The 18,611-nt window shown below is 34.7% G+C and overlaps 1 protein-coding gene and 1 long non-coding RNA gene across 2 annotated transcripts; both read left to right on the top strand.

Moving 5' to 3' along the window:
• The first annotated feature begins 1,943 nt into the window (after positions 1-1,943).
• LOC133038057 (uncharacterized) lies at positions 1,944-2,758 on the top strand. The gene is made up of 2 exons (XR_009688015.1): positions 1,944-2,181; positions 2,277-2,758. It is a non-coding gene; the product is annotated as an uncharacterized LOC133038057 (long non-coding RNA).
• Positions 2,759-12,338: 9,580 nt separating this feature from the next.
• LOC115704538 (putative disease resistance protein At1g50180) lies at positions 12,339-15,941 on the top strand. Its single transcript, XM_030631739.2, has one exon. The coding sequence runs from the start codon at positions 12,339-12,341 to the stop codon at positions 15,939-15,941; it is 3,603 nt and encodes a 1,200-aa protein (XP_030487599.2).
• Positions 15,942-18,611: the final 2,670 nt, after the last annotated feature.

The raw sequence follows: 18,611 nt of genomic DNA, 5'->3' as shown, positions 1-18,611 counted from the left end.
GTTTACATGCGCGGTGACACAGTATGTAGTGAAGTTTGCTGTTGGGTACCGGAGTCACTCCTCTTCTAACGAACTCACCAAATGAAGTTCGACCTAGGGTTGTACATAGTGACACCGATGCAGTATGGCAGAAGTCGCACTATGAATTTAGGTTGTTTGGGCTGAGTGTGTACTCAGTTCATCATGAAGCGTACCGGATTCACTATTCTCCTGATTTTATTACTAGAGTCACTTCTTGTCTTAAACTACTATTGTATTCATAACATTATACAGTTTTGTTATTAAATATCTATATTTATATAGTATTCAAAAAATTATTGTAATCAATGGCGGTACTATGTTGCTGGGGCCATGGCCCCTCCTCACATTTTGATTTTTAAATGTATATCTATATTAATTGCTTTTTTTTAAATATATATTTCTTGATAGAAAATTGACTATTTCAAAACTCAAAAGCTCATAAATGGGCCAATGATTATTTATGCTTTTATACTAAAACAATTTTGTTTAGAATTGTATCAATATCGTTCTGGTAGACGTGCTATCTATTTCGGCATCTAAAAAAGTTTTGGAAAATTTTACAATACACCACTCCTTTTTAAATGAATATATTGATGCACCATATTTGTTTTAGAATCTAAATAATTTTCTAGTCAAATTTTTTCTTATGGTCGTGTACGTTATTTCTATTTAAGATATCCTATAAAATTTTAAGAAATTTGAAAAAATTTAACACGCCGAAAAATAGGATTCAAAAAGTGTGTTGCACACGTGACTATTTTATTTTATAAGCGTGTGAAATAGATTGTTTGAACACTACTTTCTATATTGTAAATTATTCCGAATTTGTCACAATTTTATAGAATATCTTAATTAACTATAACGTAAACGAATATGAATATGAAAAAAAATTACACTTCAAATTTTTTCTCAATGTCGAAATAGGTAAGGGTGCATTCTTTGCACCCACTTTGAAGGGGGTGCATTGTAGAATCACCCAAAAATTTTTGGTCTTTTTTTTTTTTCATAATCGCATACGATGTACTTATTTAGGACCATATATAAAATTTTCAAAAAATTTTTAATAGTTTACAGTACCGAAAATAAAGCTCAAATAGTTATTTACCACACGTATAAGAAAAAACAGTCGTATATTCAACTAAATATTTAAACCTTATTTTTTACACTATATACTATTCGAAATTTTCTAAAAATTTTCAATAATTGTAATGTACGCAATTATGGAAAAATAGTTGACTAAAAGTTGTCCTGAATGCTAAAACAAATACAACCCCTTAAGGGGTATACTATAAATTTACCCTATGCTCTCAATGTACTAAATTCTTCATATTTGTCCTACAAAAGAACAAAAAATCTTTATCCTTATGCTAAAAAAAATCAACATACTTAGGCCCCTCCTAAGACTAAGTGCTGGTTCCGCCACTGATTGTAATCTTGATTCCAACGATTGATACGTTAATGTAATCTTACAAAAAATATTGCAATATTTACTCCAACGAATAATATTTTAATGAAATATTAAAATCGTATTTAAATAAATATTGAGTTTTCATTATTAGTAAACATCCTAATTTAATTTCTTATTCATTTGGCCACACATGTTTAATTGGACATAATATTAGGATATTTGTTGCTACATGTGATAACAATGGGAGCAACATTTACCTTATTTAAATACATAATTTTTGTTTAGCACAGTGAACCAATTCAATGTTGTCACCGAGCATGCATATTGGTTCCAATTACGTCTTCCAAGGAAAAGTTAGTAGGGGGTTGGGTTTGTTGATACTACGTTTTTCAAGGGATTGAAAAAGTCAAATAAATAGCTTTAGGTTATTTGTAGCCGTACCTAGGGTTATATTATTAATTATTATTTTTAAATTTTTGTCAAGACTACACTCAACAATCACATCCACAAGTACTATATATACCCCTCTACCTCTCCTTACTCCTTCACAATTTCGTAGTGTTTTCTACCCTACAGAACTCACTCCCTATATGTAGACGTGTGTATAATATATTAAAAAAATAAATTATGTATTGTTGTTGCACCAAAGTGAAGATGTGCAAACAGAAGGATTGGTATGCACTGCAACCGTGTGTTGTAGGTGCATCAAGGGAATTTCAGCAATTCAATAAATCATCTCATAACAAATTTTGGTAATAACTCAACTCTTTATGTCTATTTATTTCAATATTATATTATTACAAATTGTTTCTTAAAAATTTTATGTATGTGGTACATGTGTATTCAGGAAATGTTGACGAAGGTTTGGGATGGGTGGACTAGGGTGGCGGGAACTACTTCCAAAACGGCCACCCAAATATGTCATCCTACCGAACCTTAACCTCCCGAGTGCACAAGGCGACCGAGGAATGAGTGTTATAATATTTGACACAACGGTGCGCCAGACTCTTGAAGAAAAGATATGCGGGAGGCGAATGTCAGCGTTTTTTACAGTCTTAGGTCAAATTGCTTCCTCATGTACAACCTACTGATTTGACCGTATATGGATTGATGGGAAAATATTATTAAAATGTTTATTATTTTAAAATACAAAAAAGGTCTTCCTCATTTATTTAAAATTGTTTTTTAGGGTTTTGAAGGATTTGTTGTTTACTTTAAGTGTTGAAATTATTATTTTATTGTAAAAACGTACTTAGCTGAGTTTTACATAGTTATATGTCACATCATATGTACTGTTTGAGATTCTATTAACATTAAGTTTCTTTGATATTAACCCCAGATGAAAATTCAAAATGTATATTTAAATGACACACATTATTTTCATTCATATTGACTTCAAAGGTTTGTATATTTAAATAAGTATTTTTTATTTTATTAAAGAAGGTAATACATCCTACACATGTCAACTGATTATTGGAAATTAGAATTCAAATACAAACTAATAACAACTTTTTCTCTCACAAATTGTACTAATTTCTTACACGTACAAACTGAACCAAACCATAACAAAACCGGTCAATAGGTTGGTTCAAATTACGTCTTCTAAGGAAAATTTATTAGTTGGTTGGGTATGTTGAAGTAACGGTTTTCAATGCATTGACAAAATCGTGTTTGTATTGGTGTCATATCACCCCATCTTTAGCCGTACTAGTTTCTATTAATTATTATTTTTTAATTTTTGAAAAGACTACACAACACAATCACATCCACAAGTACTATATATACCCCTCTACCTGTCCTTACTCCTTCACACCTCAATTTAGTATTGTTCTCTTTCCTAGAGAACTCACTCCCTTCCTGTACACATATGTGTAGGGATAATATATGAAAAAAATAAATTATGTATTGTTGTTGCACCGAAGTGAAGATGTGTAAACAGAAGGATTGGTATGCAATACAACCGTGTGTTGTAGATGCATTAAGGAAATTTCAAAGAATTCAATCAATCATCTCATAATAAATCTTGGTAAAAACTCAACTAATTTTGTATATTTTTTTCAATATTATATTATTACAAATTGATTCTTAGAAATTTTATGTACGCGCTACATGTATATTCGAGTAATGTTGACGAAGGGTTCGGACTGGTGGATTAGGCTGGAGGGAACTACTTGAGACGCCGCCAAATCTCCCACCCAACCGAACCTACCCAACCTCCCGTAGTCCACAAGGCCATCGGGGGATGAGTGTTATCATATTTGATACAGCCGTCGGTGCGCCAAACACTGGACCAAAATCGACACGCGGGGTGGAAAACTAAAGTCTTGAGTCAGATAAAGCATCATGTGATAATAGTACCGATATTATAGTATATCTCAATACAACCTACATTTTTCAAAGGTAAAAAACATCCTAATTAATTTATTTTGGGATACAACTAAGTTATGTACAAATTTCGTTCTATTGTGTATGTCTTTGTAACTGTAAACTTAAATTTTATTTGGAATGGAAATATGTTCACTCAATATGTGCCATTGAGTTTCACTATTTCCAATAAGTTACGAACAACACTTGCAATGTCAGATTTTAAAAAATAATTCCAAAATAAAATAAGTGGATGAGCTAGGGTTTTCAAAGTAGATGGTACACCCTAATGTTGTGACCTTATACGGATTAATGGTACAAAATTAGTGAAATAATGACATATAATTACTATCAAGTAATTAGTAATACCTTTGAAATTATTAATTATTATTTTTAAATATTATTTAATTTGAAATTTGAACTCACTTCACAATTTGGGTTGGATTTTCCAAATGTCTTTTTCCAATGCATTGACAAAGTCATCTTGATTGATAGGGTGTACAGTCTAGTCAAATCAGGTTTTAAATGAAAATATTTAATATTAATTTTACCAACACGGATTCATAACATCTTAATGGTAATGGTAGTTGGGTGTTCACTTTTAATATTGGAAATTTGTAATGTTTAAATAAATATGTGAAAAATTGTAATGTGGTTCCCAAAAATTAATTAGCAAATATATTTGTGACGTATTTCAATGTACGGCAGAAGATGGATCTCCCATATCTCAATAAGTTCAAGTTTGAAAATAACGTACATCAATATCTCTTGCACGTACGTACGTCACACCGTAAATACAGTATGGTGCAATTATGTTTACTCAATATTTGAATTTAATGAGATAATTAGAAGTTGTTGTCAAATGTAAACTATAATTTCGTACATATTTATTCGTAAAATACTTATTTTAATACGATTTCAACCATTTCCTATTTACGAGTTGTACTAAATTTGGACTACTACCCATTCTTAATAGTCCACATTCTTATATTGTTGGGAATTATTTCAAAATTGTCCAAATATTGTAATCTTCTTACCCAAGTATGGACTATTAATTTCCTCTAATTTTAATTTCTGCATACTCACTAAAAAAACCAATTGTTGTCTTATCAATATTTAATTTTCTGTCTACGTCCTACAGTGTACTCACTGACGTTAAATGGAATATTTCATATGCTTTAAATAACGTACGTCAGAGATGTCACAGTGTAACGTCAAATCAAATTCAGTACATGCAGATCTCATGGGATTCCCTGATTTGAGTTAATTAAGATACTATATGCAAACACGAAACCTAGGTATATTACTTAAGGAGATTTAATATTTGTTGGGCTGTAATATACTAATATCACATTTTTGTTATTAAAATTTGGACAAGTGAAATGTTAATAAATTATTGACTACTGAAATGAGTGGATGTCATATCACATTTTTTATTTCACCATTTAAACCATGTACTTATTATTTCAAGATGGTGATGTGACATTTTTTTTTTACTTCAAATCTGGAAATTATTATTTAAATCAAAAAACCGTACGTACTATTCTTTTTAATAGAAAAATGTCACATCACATAGTACTTTTTTTATATTACTTAGATTTTGTTTGGATTTGATTCACTCTATTAACATTGGTTAACTAAATGGGTAAATTGGGATTTTTTAGATTGTCGTAAGTGGATATTACCATTGTCAAAATTTATTAACTATTAAATGGTTTAATTGGGAAAAAAAAAATCCATTATTAAATTACATGAACCGAATTACGTGTACATCAACCCACCAAACCACTATATAAGTAAAGGTTAGGTTTTACAAACTAAGCATTTATTTTGAAACCCCGTTTTACTATTTCCTAAATCAAATGGACCCTTACCAAAACTTCAACCCTTTTGAAACAAGTCCTCCAAAATCCCCACCGCATCCTTTCTCTTCCACAAGACCCGTAGGTACACCGTCACGGAGTCCAAGACTCCGTTCAGCCTCCATGTCAGGATGTCCAAACTGTGCAAGGCTGGAGTCTCGTTCTCCACGAACACGAAAAGCCGACAAGGAAGGCTCATTCACGAGCCACGGAGGCCAAGCAGAGTCGTACAACCGGCGAACACCCGTACCATACAGCCCACTTCATGCAAGAAGCCAAGACTTCAAGACAAAAATTAGAGGGTATCATGGATGACATTCTCGACTACACCGAGGTGTCCATACCCCACTACCCACTTCATGTAAAACAAGAATCACCAATCACTACTCCAAGAGAAACTCCTTCACGACCAAAGTCCCCGTTCGCAGACAATAGCCCTCCGTCTCAACGGAAGTTCCCTCAAGTTATAGAACTTGATTGAACATCCGTTCGGTTTCAATCGTGGTATTTTATATATATGTAGTGTACTTTTGTTACAACTCATCTCATATGGCCGTTCTATCAACTTTTTGTTAGGCCATTTAATGAGATTGAAGAACTTACCTCCATTATATATATAGTTGTGTGTAACTCTACTATATTATTTTAAGTCTATTTTCTTTCCGTTTGCAAGTTGTGATTTCACAATGATTCACTTCACTTTTAATTCCACAATTAATTAATGAGGAAAGTGACATTAATACCGCAAAATAAACCGAAGTACAGATTTCATAACAAATACTGATAGTACATTATCGCATCAAAATATAAAATAACATAACTTGGACACTAACAGAAAGCATCATTTACTGTTTTTTGGAGAAGTATCCACTCCTTCTTTGTCCCCAACTTCTACATCATCTCCATTTCGGTCCTCACCTTTGTCAGTCGAATCTTTCATGTTGTCCTGTTCGGGTGATTTATTTGCACCAGAGCATTCACCCTCATCAAACGGTGAGGAAACGAATTAAGGATAGCCTCTTCATCATTATCATCATCAGAATCCCACATGCAGGGAAACTCATTAACACAACAAAGTTCTCTAACTTGCTGCCCATTGAAGCATTGTCCCGTCTCTCCATGTAGACATAAAGCAGAGAAAGCTTCTATGAAAGATTCATAACGAATTATTTTTATGGACGCATCAGAATTAGTGTTTTTGCTTACAGCGTCTTCGTACCTACTATAGATACCTTCATTTGGTCCATTGAAAATAACCCAGTGTGGACCTGAACTCATACTTGATATATGTAATGCTAATAACTAAATTACAAGTTAATTTCTCTATAAACTTGAAGGCCGGATTGGAAAACGTCTCAAGTGTGTTATATAAGTCGTGGAGAATAACCCTACAAGACGTTTTTTAGTTATTTGTACTCTCGGGATGTACTCCATTGGGCACATCCGATGTGTCAAAAGAGGGGTGGTTAAATTTCCTGAATTACACGCTTAAATACACGTGTAGGCGTACGTAGTATGGTCAAATGTCAACATTATTCATCAATCCCGTTTTCCCGTAAAACCTAATGTACTACGCATCGTTCTAACGTACAACGACGGTTTAATTCATAAGAAGATGTAGGTGAAGGGCCCATTAATATCAGCCCAACATATATAAATGCCCAACATATATAAATGGGAGAAACTACCCATTCTACTAAAAAATGTCATCAATTCATACAAAAAAAAAACATCCTTACTTTTCAATCTTTATTCTCCAGAAATACAAAAATGTACTATTACTTTTATCCTGACGTACGAAGTGGTTTAATTCATTAAAAAAGGTTGGTAAAGGCCCATTCATATAAGCCCAACAATTTTAAATGTTACCACCAACCCATACAACTCAACAAAATATCTAAACCCAAAAATCATACAATAACATTATTTTCCAATTAATTTATTCAAAAGTAAATGTAATTGTACTATTTTACTGTTCAAAAGTACGAAGAGAGTGGAATAGAGTTTCCAATATTTGAAAGGCCCATTAATATCAGCCCAACACACTTAAATGTGATCACCAACCCATATTACTCTACAATCTGAGGCATTCAATCTCATAAAATCTAATTTAAATCGACTCACCACTATCTTTCCCTTACTCTTCATCTCTAATTCTTCGATATCAATAACAATCGAACACTGTAACTCCACTCCAGTACATTAACGTCGAAGGAACAATTGGTTACTTATCAGTAAGTCCTTTTTTTTTTATCTTTCTCGAAAACCATTCCTTACCTATTAACTTTATCATTTAATTTGTTAATTCAAACAGATACAATATGGAGGCCGAGTCTCGGGCGAGAGAACATGAATGAGGAACAAACCTACGAATGGGAAAGCATAACAACGAGCTAAACATCACAAAACCAAGGAATGAGATTCAAATATGTGACGTCCTAGGCAAGAGTCTCGACAACCGGGAAAATGGGAAGCATTCTACGAAATGTATGCGAAACGGATGGGTTTCGGCACAAGAAAAGATGATGTACGACGTTCTCACGGAGTCATCGTAATGCGCAGGTGGGTTTGTTGTTCCGAGGGTTACAAAAGAATCACAATAACGGAAACACAAAGAAAAAAGAGACCTCATGATGTCACTAGAACCGGATGTCAGGCAGCATTACGTATTTTACTCACACAACCATCTAACACTTGGAAATGCAAAGAGTTCAGCACAATACACAATCACGACCTCGCTTCATCAAGTGAGGTACAATTTTTGAGATCATACCGAGTAGTGTCCGATGGCTTGCTTGCCCAAGTTAGGTCGATGAACTCAGTTGGAATTAAAACTGCCAACATAATGTCTCATGTTGCTTTGCAAAGTGGAGGTTACGAGAGAATGCCATGTCAACTTCGAGATGTCTACAACAGGGTTGCTGGTGCCAAGCGAGAAGAAAAGATAGAGACGGACTCGGAAGGAGCGTTGGGATTTCTTGATTGTCTCGCAGAGAGGGATCCAAATTTCTTCGTTGTATATCGGTGGACGAGGAGAATCGATTGGCTAACTTATTTTGGGCGATGGAAACTCACGTGTCGACTATGTGGCTTTTGGGGATGTACTAGGGTTTGATACCACCTACATGACAAATGAGTACAATAAGCCTCTCACCGTTCTCATTGGCGTAAACCACCATTTCAACACATGCATCTTCGGGTTCGCTCTACTCCTCCACGAGAAGCTTCCATCCTATCGTTGGCTACTTCAAAAATTTCTCGAATGCCATGGAGATAAGAAGCCAAATGTTGTAGTTATCGACCAAGATGTGGCCATGAAACAAAGGCCATCATGGAACACATGCCTGATGTGACACACCGTCTATGTGCTTGGCATCTCAATACAAATGCTTCCAAAAAGGTTAAAGATCCGATCTTCTTGAAAATGTTTAAAGATCTAATGTACAACTACTACGAGGAGGAGGATTTCGAAGCAAGATGGTTAGACGTCGTCGAAACCCAACAACTAACGTATAATGAATGGTGCCAAACAACATTCGACACAAGAAAACGATGGGCGAGAAACTTATTTAAGGGGTTCATTCGTTGCGGGAATGAGAACCACACAACGTTGCGAATCGATCAACTCGGCCTAAAAAAATTTTTAGAGAAGAATTATTGCGCGCGAGTTCGTAACAACCATAGATATGACAAGCCTCAAAGCTCGGTACACAACGAGACCGCAAATGACTTCAAAAGCGGATGCACTCGACCTCACCCACCTAATCCTACATGCTTCGACCACGTACTACAACCAATGTGCCGAATTCTACACAAGAACTATGTACCACAAGGTTGCCGAGCGGCTTGATTTAGAGAATAATTATTTTGTCATAAGTGAGGAGCAAGAAGGAGAGTGGCGGTATATACACCATTGGAAAGTTTCAGCATCCGGAAGTCCGATACCGAGTTCATTACTGTGAAGGCCAACGAGCACTACACTGTAGTTGCATGCTATATGAAAGTCAGGGGTACCCTTGTAGACATTTATGGGCTACAATGAAAAGATTAAACATCAGAAGAATACCTAATACTCTTCTCATGAAGCGATGGAGCAAATCCGCGAAGACAAATCTCCACCTACATTTTAACCCCCGCCCAAGAACAACAACACATTTATGAGATGGCTAGGTTTGGATCTCTCGGCTCATTAACTTATAACTTGACTTTCTATGCAAGAAAAACGAGAGGATTCGTACACGCGTGCAAAGGAAGAGATTGAACGGCTAACTCTAATGTTCAAGGAAGAATTTGAGATGAGTTCCAATCCAGAAGGACAGACGCCACAACCTGGAAGATATCGTAACAACCCCAACATTATTAAAGACCCTGAAGTTGTGAGAACAAAGGGTACGGGAAATCCAAGGGAAGGACCGAACGGGGAGCAGATCCCAAGAAACTCAAGACATTGTCGCATTTGTCGCTCATCAGGCCATGATTATCGGCGGTGCCCAAACCGTCAACAGAATACTGGATCTCAGGGGCAACAGTCAGCACACATCAACCAACAAACTGACTCATTCAATGAACACTCCAACGCGTATTTCCCTGAACCGCCTTCCACCACACAAGAATCATACTATGGTCATTCATATATATAACTAGCTATTTTTAACCGTTGATGTTTTAAGGTTTATGACTCTAGTTATTGCTTCAAAAACTCTACATTTATATACTTCATGTTATGTTTGCCGTGTTTAAGGTATTTATCTCAACAAATCTCAAATTTATAATTAATGAACAAATAAATTATTTTACCCAAGAAAATTCAATCTTATAAGGTCAAAAATTTCCATAGTAATTAATTTTTTTTATACACAATAATAAAAATAAAAATAATACACCAACGTAAAACTCAATATATACCAACACATAATTTCATAATTTATAACAAATTATTCTTAACAATGTACTACGAAACAAATATGAATGTACTCTGTACGTGATATTTTGTACTCGGTACGTGATATTTTGTACACTAATTTTACTAAACAGCATGCATAAACAATTAATGTACTCGGTACGTGATATTATGTACTCAACTACAATTCCAAAATTACATACATGATGTAAAATACCAAAATAACCCCACTCCGACAACATGGACCCACTGCCTACAGTATATTTGTACAATTAACTGCCACGAACAGTAAAGCTGTTGTACTTTTTTTTACTTTAACTGACGTGAACAGTAATTAAATTGTACCTTTTTATTTTTTAATTAAATATACAAATTTACAACCGGTTACCAAACCTAGAATAACCGGTTGCCAACTTAAATAAATAATTAAAAATTATAACTATTCTAACGTGGGACCTACCTGCCGTACACGGATTCCAATCCGTGTTTTGCACATTTGGGCACAAAATCGGCTGCCTATAAATTATAATCATGTTATGTAAATTATAATCATGGTTACATAACATGATGGAGTCAGACAATTGATTTTAATACTCTTCCTTTTTATAAATATAATAATCAAAGTGAGGTACAATTCTTATAAGTAGTGTATAAGGGGAGTTAATATAGTGTATACGAGCAGGGATCAATAGGTTTGAAGGATTTTACTACAAAAATATCGGTTTATGTGAATAAGTGTCACTAAGAATTTAGGTAGTTTTGTCGTTAATATTTTTCACTAAAAATTTATCATGTGTATACTGTGGTATATTTATTATGGCACTTAATAAAGTTTTTTGAACGAGAGTGGTAAATAGTTAACAAAAGTAAAGTTTAGAGAATTTTATTACCAAAAAATCGATTTACGTGGTTAAGTGTAACTAATCAATAAATATAAATACAATAATAAATATATATAAAAATACATTATATATAAATTTATGTGAATGGTGTACATAAATGACATTAGAACAAAAATAAATGATATAGTGATAAAATGTATGAAAATATTCATTTTAATTAATAAAAAAAAATACAACAAAATTAAATATTTACTAATTAATAAATATATTTTTTTATTTAATATATAATAAAAATATATATTTTTTAATTTTTTAAAATAATATACAAGATTTTTATTTAAATATACAATATAATTCAATTAATTATATATTACTCTATATAGCTAAAGATAATTTACATATTTTATTACAATTATATTTTTCTTTATAATATTCTCTATAATTAAATTATGTTGAACAACCAAACAGACACCAAATTTTTTTAGATTGAAGAAATTTCTTTACTTTTACCTTTCGAATTTTTTTTCCTTAAACCTATAACAGGTACTTTAACAAAAAAAGAAAAATGATTTGCATGAGTAGTTACGCGGCAGAGAATATCTTATCATTTCTCTCTTGTTTACTGTGTATGCATAAGTGGCCGAGAATAACTGAATTTCTCTCTAGTTTTAGTTTAGACCCTTTCACGTCAATTTTGTCTAATGTTGACTAGATAGTACTTGTCGTTTCCACTGGTAAGATAGATGTGTTTTTCCTGATATAAAAAGAAAAAAAAAAAGAGAAAATTGTCTTTGACTTGATGTGAGCGTAGAGAAACATAAATAGGTGGATGCTGTTTTGGATCTTTAAAACCGAACTGTGTAATTTTTCACCACTAAAAGAGAGAATAAAAGATTGAAAGAGCTATTGCTAATATTTGAGAATTGAGAGTGAAGTGTGAGATGTTGGCGGCATACATACCCTTTTTCTCGAATACCGATGAAGACCCTGTCGAGGAAGACATTGCTGAAATAACTATTGGGGTGGTTTTTGCGTTTTCCATTGTCTTCATCTTTCTTAACTACAAAATTGTGCAGTATTTAGATGACTACAGGTGGATTAAAAGAGAACGAAGCTTATTGGATGCTCTTACAAAAGATTTCCAGACGGCTAACAAGTCAGTGGAAGAAATAAAGCTGAGAGCTAATCAAGCGTGGGAGTCAGAGCTCAACCTGAGAGGAATGACTCAAACATTGAGTGAAATCGAGAAGAAGTGGTTGATGAAAGAAGCAAAGGTGATCTCAGATGTTCAACGCTATGTTGATGATTATGAGAAACTCATACCCACCAATGAAGCTAGTACTAATTTGTTCAAATGGTACGCCGTTGTTTTGCTAGCCCTCAAAAATCCCATTGCAATAGTTGAGCTCGCCCTCGGAATACATCGAATCACAAAAGAGATAAAAAGCCAGCTTCAGCAGAAGAAAGAATATACAAACTCCATTGTTAAGGAACTAGAGGAGTCGAGAATGAAAGTGAGAAGTTTGCAAGACAGGCCCATTCAGGAGGCAGAGCAGAGCTCTGTTCTTCGTCCAAAGCCGCTGTTTCGTTCTGCAGTTGCTTTGGTCTTAGAGCGCCTGGTTACTGTGGAACCGGGCATGGGTCGAGGGCTAACACATAAAGTTTCTTCTTTTGTAATACAGCTGAGACTACTGCGAGCTTTCATAAAAGACTTACAAAAGCTTAGATTTGACAGCGAACTTGAGAAGGCTTGGGCAGAGGAAGCACAGGAGATCAGTGCTCGATCACTGAACGACGTTAATACTATCTTGAAAGACGCAGCAGATCATCGTAGGTGGTTTAGCAAGCTTTCCATCGTCCCTAATTATTTTCTTCTAAGGCCCAAGTTAGAGACGATTATTACTAATGTTCGAAGAGAGATGTCTCATCTTCTTGAAACAAAACAAAGGTATGGTTTTAGTTTTATCAAGAGAGAGCGAGACTCTTTCCGTGATGTGGTGATTACGCCTACTGTGATTCCTGACCAACTTAATGATGAGGAGCAGCTTGATGATGAAGCCGTTAACAATCTGCGAGTCGAATTGCAGAATACTCGGAGACATTTGAACGAAGAAGAGGCAACTAACGTTGCCATTCATACAAGAAAAGCTTGCCTTGAGTTTTTGACGGAAACGTTTCATGAAGTCAAGCCTATCATGAAGATCAAACGTATTCGGCAAATTGAGGAAACGCTTGAACATCTTAAATTATGCAAAGAAGTGTACAAGATTAAGGTGATGGAGGATTCATGCTTTACGGTCGGTTTGGAGGTTGACATCCTGAAACTTTTGAAAATGATCAGTGATACTAATAAATTCGGCTCAGTTATTTCTGTTGTTGGTATGAAAGGAGTTGGTAAGACAACTATCGTTAAAGAACTCTTCAACCATGATTCTATCATCGACAAATTTCATACTCGTCGTCACTTTGTTTCTGTTCCGGAAGAGATGAGTAATGTTTCTTTGCTCCGCAATGTTGGGAATCAGATCCTTCGGCCCCAAGATGAAAAGAGTGATCAAGAAGATTGGATCAAAGAGTTGCAAGGTTTCTTAAAACGTGATGCGAAGCCCCACCTCATAGTTCTTGACAATTTGTTGTCCAAAAAAGCTTGGGATATACTCAAACCTGCAGTGGTCTCAGATGGAACAACTAGAAACATTATTTTGATTACCACTCGTGATAAAGCTGTAGCTTCTCAGGCGAATTCGAATCCATTAAGTACCCACTCGCTTCGGCTAAGAACCACAGAAGAGAGCTGGGAATTTTTCACCCAAATAGTTTCGTGTCCTTCTAATGAGGAAGATATTGAGCTTGCCAAAAAGGTGGTGTTAAAGGCTGGAGGTCTTCCCCTTGCTATCTTACGTATTGGTTATTTATTGTCAGGGAAGGAAGTCACTAAGGAGGAGTTGTCTGTGGTGCTGCAGCGTGTAACTCAAGGTCAGAATCAAACACCATGGGTGGCCGTTAGGGACATCATTAAAGAAGACTTGCCATTTCGACCAGATCTTGAGCATTGTCTCTCTGACTTTGAATTGTTTCCGAGGGACTTTGAAATTTCAGCAAGGAGGCTAGTTGCTTTATGGGTGGCACGAGGTTTAACACAGAGGAGTGATGGGATGAATGCGAAAACTCAGGAAGCGATAGCCCATGAATATCTGATGGAGTTAATTGGCCGTAATATCATTCAAATAGTCGAAAAAAAGCTCAATGGGAAAGTTTTGACATGCCGGTTTCCTGGCATTCTAAGAGAACTCTGGTTGGCGGACAGAGCAAATAACACAGCAGCTCGTTCCTGGTCTTTGTGTGGAACTACTGAACAAAAACTTGCTTATCGATTCGATGATGAAGACACTGGTTTCAGTCGGAGAATTCATCGTCTCGATCACTCAAATCTTTTGCCTGAGGAAAGTTGTCCCCTCTCTATTACGTTCTTTGATACCCGCGAAGGAGATCAGCCTGGTTTAGATATACAAAACTTCCTATGCAAAGCCATTAAAACAGGGCGCCTACTTGACTTAGTTGTTCTTGATCTCGAACATGTCTACAAGCCTCAGTTGCCCGACGTCATAGCAAATCTAACGAAGCTGACATATCTAGGCCTAAGATGGACTAAAATAGAGAAGCTCCCCAAAACTATAGGTAAATTGTTGGATCTCCAAACTCTGGACCTAAAGCATACTCAAGTGCAAAAGCTTCCTAGTTCCATATGGAAACTGAAGAAGCTTCGAAACCTGCATTTGAATGGGAGCTGTCGAATCAAATGTATGCCTCCACCAAACAATCTTCACAAGTTGTCTGGCGTACTTGTGGATCAAGAAGGCGGGGCTTTGGTTAAAGGGCTACCCAAGTTGCATAACCTTCAAAAGCTGAGGCTAACAATCCAATTGATACCAAGGCTGCAAGAGGATTTGGCAAGGCACATTCAAGAACTGACCAACTTACGATCTCTAAGCTTGAAATCCATTAATGAAAGCGGTAACCTCCAGGAGCTGTATGTGCCACATTTGAATAGGTTTACGCAGCTTTCAAGCCTAAGTTTGTCAGGAAAGATAAGAAGATCTTCCATCATTTTTGATCTACCCGGAAGCCTAACCGAACTTACTTTATCAAGTTCAGAACTATTGACAGGCAGCCTAATAATGCCAATGCTAGGGAATCATCTTCCAGAACTCAAGTTTCTCTATTTTCTTGCCGATTCTTATAGCGAAAAAGAAATGGTTTGTTCAGTGGGATTTCCTAAGCTTCTTGTTTTGAAACTTTGGAATCTTCCTAATCTGGAAAAACTGGAGGTGAAGGAAGGAGTGATGTCTAGCCTAAGAACGTTTGAAATCAGGTGCTGTTTGCAGTTGACAGCAACTAACACTGAGTTACCCAAGTTAGCCACTCTCACAGAATTGAAGCTGAGTAACATGCCTGATGAATACACAGCTGAGTTGAAAAGGAAGTTGACAAAGCTAAAGCGCAATTTGCCGATTAAAACCTTCACTTTCGATCCTGATGAGTGATGACAATTTTGTCAGCTTTGTACTATTGTTAGCCTTGTTTGTTATATTTAGTTACAGAGATTCAATACAGAAATCTCTCTCAAATTTTCTCTACTTTCTTTGGTATAAGTTGATTGCATTTGCTTGGTGATTTTTGATCCTTGTAACGACATACATTAAACAAGTTATTAAATCTCGACCTCTACTACTGTACTTGGTTGGTTGTTTTATGACTTATTAACACAAAGTAATGTTCGATTCGACTGTGTCGTTATTTTTATTAATATTAATAGTTACAACATTTTTGAAGTCCAAAAGTTCCTAACATTTCAAAAAGAAAATGTCCCTACTTCTAATGCTTCTGAAGTGCAAAAACGTCTGAAATTTTGATATTTTAAAAAAAAGGTCTTTTGTCTCTTCTTTGCTTAACATATGATTTAATGAAAATGTTCCTTTAAAAAAAATTGTTTTTTTTTTTTTTATTATTATTTGGTTGACGAATACACAATGACCATGTAGCCACCAAGAGGATTCAAATTATTTTCATTTATTTATTTATTTTAAGACTTCTCGACAGCCATGGTCGTTAGAAGTACAATTTAATACTGTATTCCACATGCTTTAAATTAAATAAATTCTATATAAAACTATAGTAATAACTATGTATTGACACGGTCTTATAACAATATCATTGTATAGATGCTCATATTTTGTGTTCACAATTCTCTTTCCATGCATGTTATTAAGTATTTTGGGTCTTTTATTATTTTCGTCCACCTAGATGAATGGATGAAAAAAATAAAGGAAAAAAGGAACATTTTCAACTCAGTAGGTGGTACCATGCATGATGCATCATGCATGGAATCTGAAAGCTGGAACCTTTGTATTTTAGCACTTATAAATTAGCAAGTCTGTTAGTTAGGAAGACTGACTGAAGGTACTCAAATTAATATATAAATAGTATATATATTATATAAAGACTTGTGCTAACGACTAATATAAAGTAGAAAATTGGAAGTAGACTAACCACCATTTTACATAATCAAAAATGCTAAAAGATATTATTGGTGCTTAGTATCTTCCTCAGTGTTATATTGTTATTGGTGTAATTAAATATCGAGTTTCATATAACTTAAAATAAATTTTAATGAATATCGCTAACTAATTATAAGGCGCTGTTGACGATAAGAACTCGCCAACAAATTGTTAAGACAAAGTTGAATATAAAGAACTTTAGATTAAAAGTGATTAAATAAAACTTCTTCCAATCTTTTAAGAAAATTATTGTTTTATTAATATTCCAAAGAATCTCCCTTTTACAATGTTTTAATGAGCTATGTATAATGATGCTTCTATAATTTTGAATTACATGTGCCCTTCAAGTTTAAAAGGACAAAATTCCTTTTATACTATGAAGATGAGCGTATCAAGTGACTTAGTGTCCTCTGTACTTTTAACAGGACAAACATTGTCTATATCATGTGTACTTCGAGTGAGGTAAACTTTGTCTCCATTACTCGTAGTTGTGGTACAATCGCTATCTATCTGAGGTGTGTTTGCTCCAACAATCTCATTCTCAGTCATTAATTTTTTTGACTTGCCATCCTCCTATGACTTAGGAAGACACTCAATAAATTCAGACTAAGTATCCCCCTTTACATTTGTTTCCACCCATAGAGTTCATGCACCTGGCCAATTAGGAGAATGAGGTAGAGGGGGGAAGGAGAGAGGAGCAGGGTGAAGGGGAGCGAGGAGCAGGGGTGAGGCAGAACGGGGAGCAGGGGTGAGAGCACGGGGAGGTGAGGGGAGCGTACGACCGGGGACAAGGGTGGCCCACCATTTTTACTTTCATTGGACTTTTTAATTTAGCTTGAGAATATTTTTTCTTTTTCTTGTTGTCTTTGAAAATATACATTTGATAAATTTTCGCAATCAACAGGTGTTGAACACCACTAACTAGTGCCCAACATCAATATTATTACATAATGCACTATGCTGATTAAACATTTGTAACTATGAGATATAATTTTTTTTTTATATAAAACATTTAGATAATGATTAATAATTATTATGCTTGTGAGTTCATATTAATTAGGAACGTTAATTGACATCAATTATGAATGAATTAATTGGCAAGCTTTAATTCATTCAATAATAATTGCTAAAATTTCACTGTGCCAGCTTTAATATTCTATCTACCAGTTGAAAACTTTTTTTTTTTATTCCTCTTCTTATTTAATTTCATAAAACCAGAACACATAGGTGGCATTTACGGAAATTTACCCCATACAATTATAATAATTCACAGCAAACTAAACAAAAACACAATAATAGGCCACCACTACAGCCAAATTTTGCATCAAAACATATTTTATTTTACTTTATTATTTAGTTTCCATCAATTTAAATGGGAAGAACACGAAGAAACAGAAGAACACCAAAAAAAGAAAAACAGAGATGAGAAACTGAGGAGTAAAAGAAAACCAGAGAAACAGCTTAAACACATTGTTCTTTTATTTGGCTGCAGCACTATCTAACCATTCATTCCAAAAGAAAAGGAATATAGTACGTTGCTTTTTTACTTCTCTGTTACAAGTGGCTGCAGCTGAACTGAATGAGCTGAATAAGAAAGTAGAGAAGCTCAAAAAAAGAAATGCCCCCAGTTTTTTCTGAAAGTTTTACTAAACATTT

This window comes from Cannabis sativa, chromosome 1 (genome assembly GCF_029168945.1).
Source record: "Cannabis sativa cultivar Pink pepper isolate KNU-18-1 chromosome 1, ASM2916894v1, whole genome shotgun sequence".
Taxonomy (NCBI): Eukaryota; Viridiplantae; Streptophyta; class Magnoliopsida; order Rosales; family Cannabaceae; genus Cannabis; species Cannabis sativa.
Note: the sequence above shows the minus strand (reverse complement) of the source record. Positions and strands in the feature narration are given on the sequence as shown.

Coding starts and splice junctions, on each gene's coding strand:
- LOC115704538 (XM_030631739.2), top strand. CDS start 12,339: ATGTTGGCGGCATACATACCCTTTTTCTCGAATACCGATGAAGACCCT.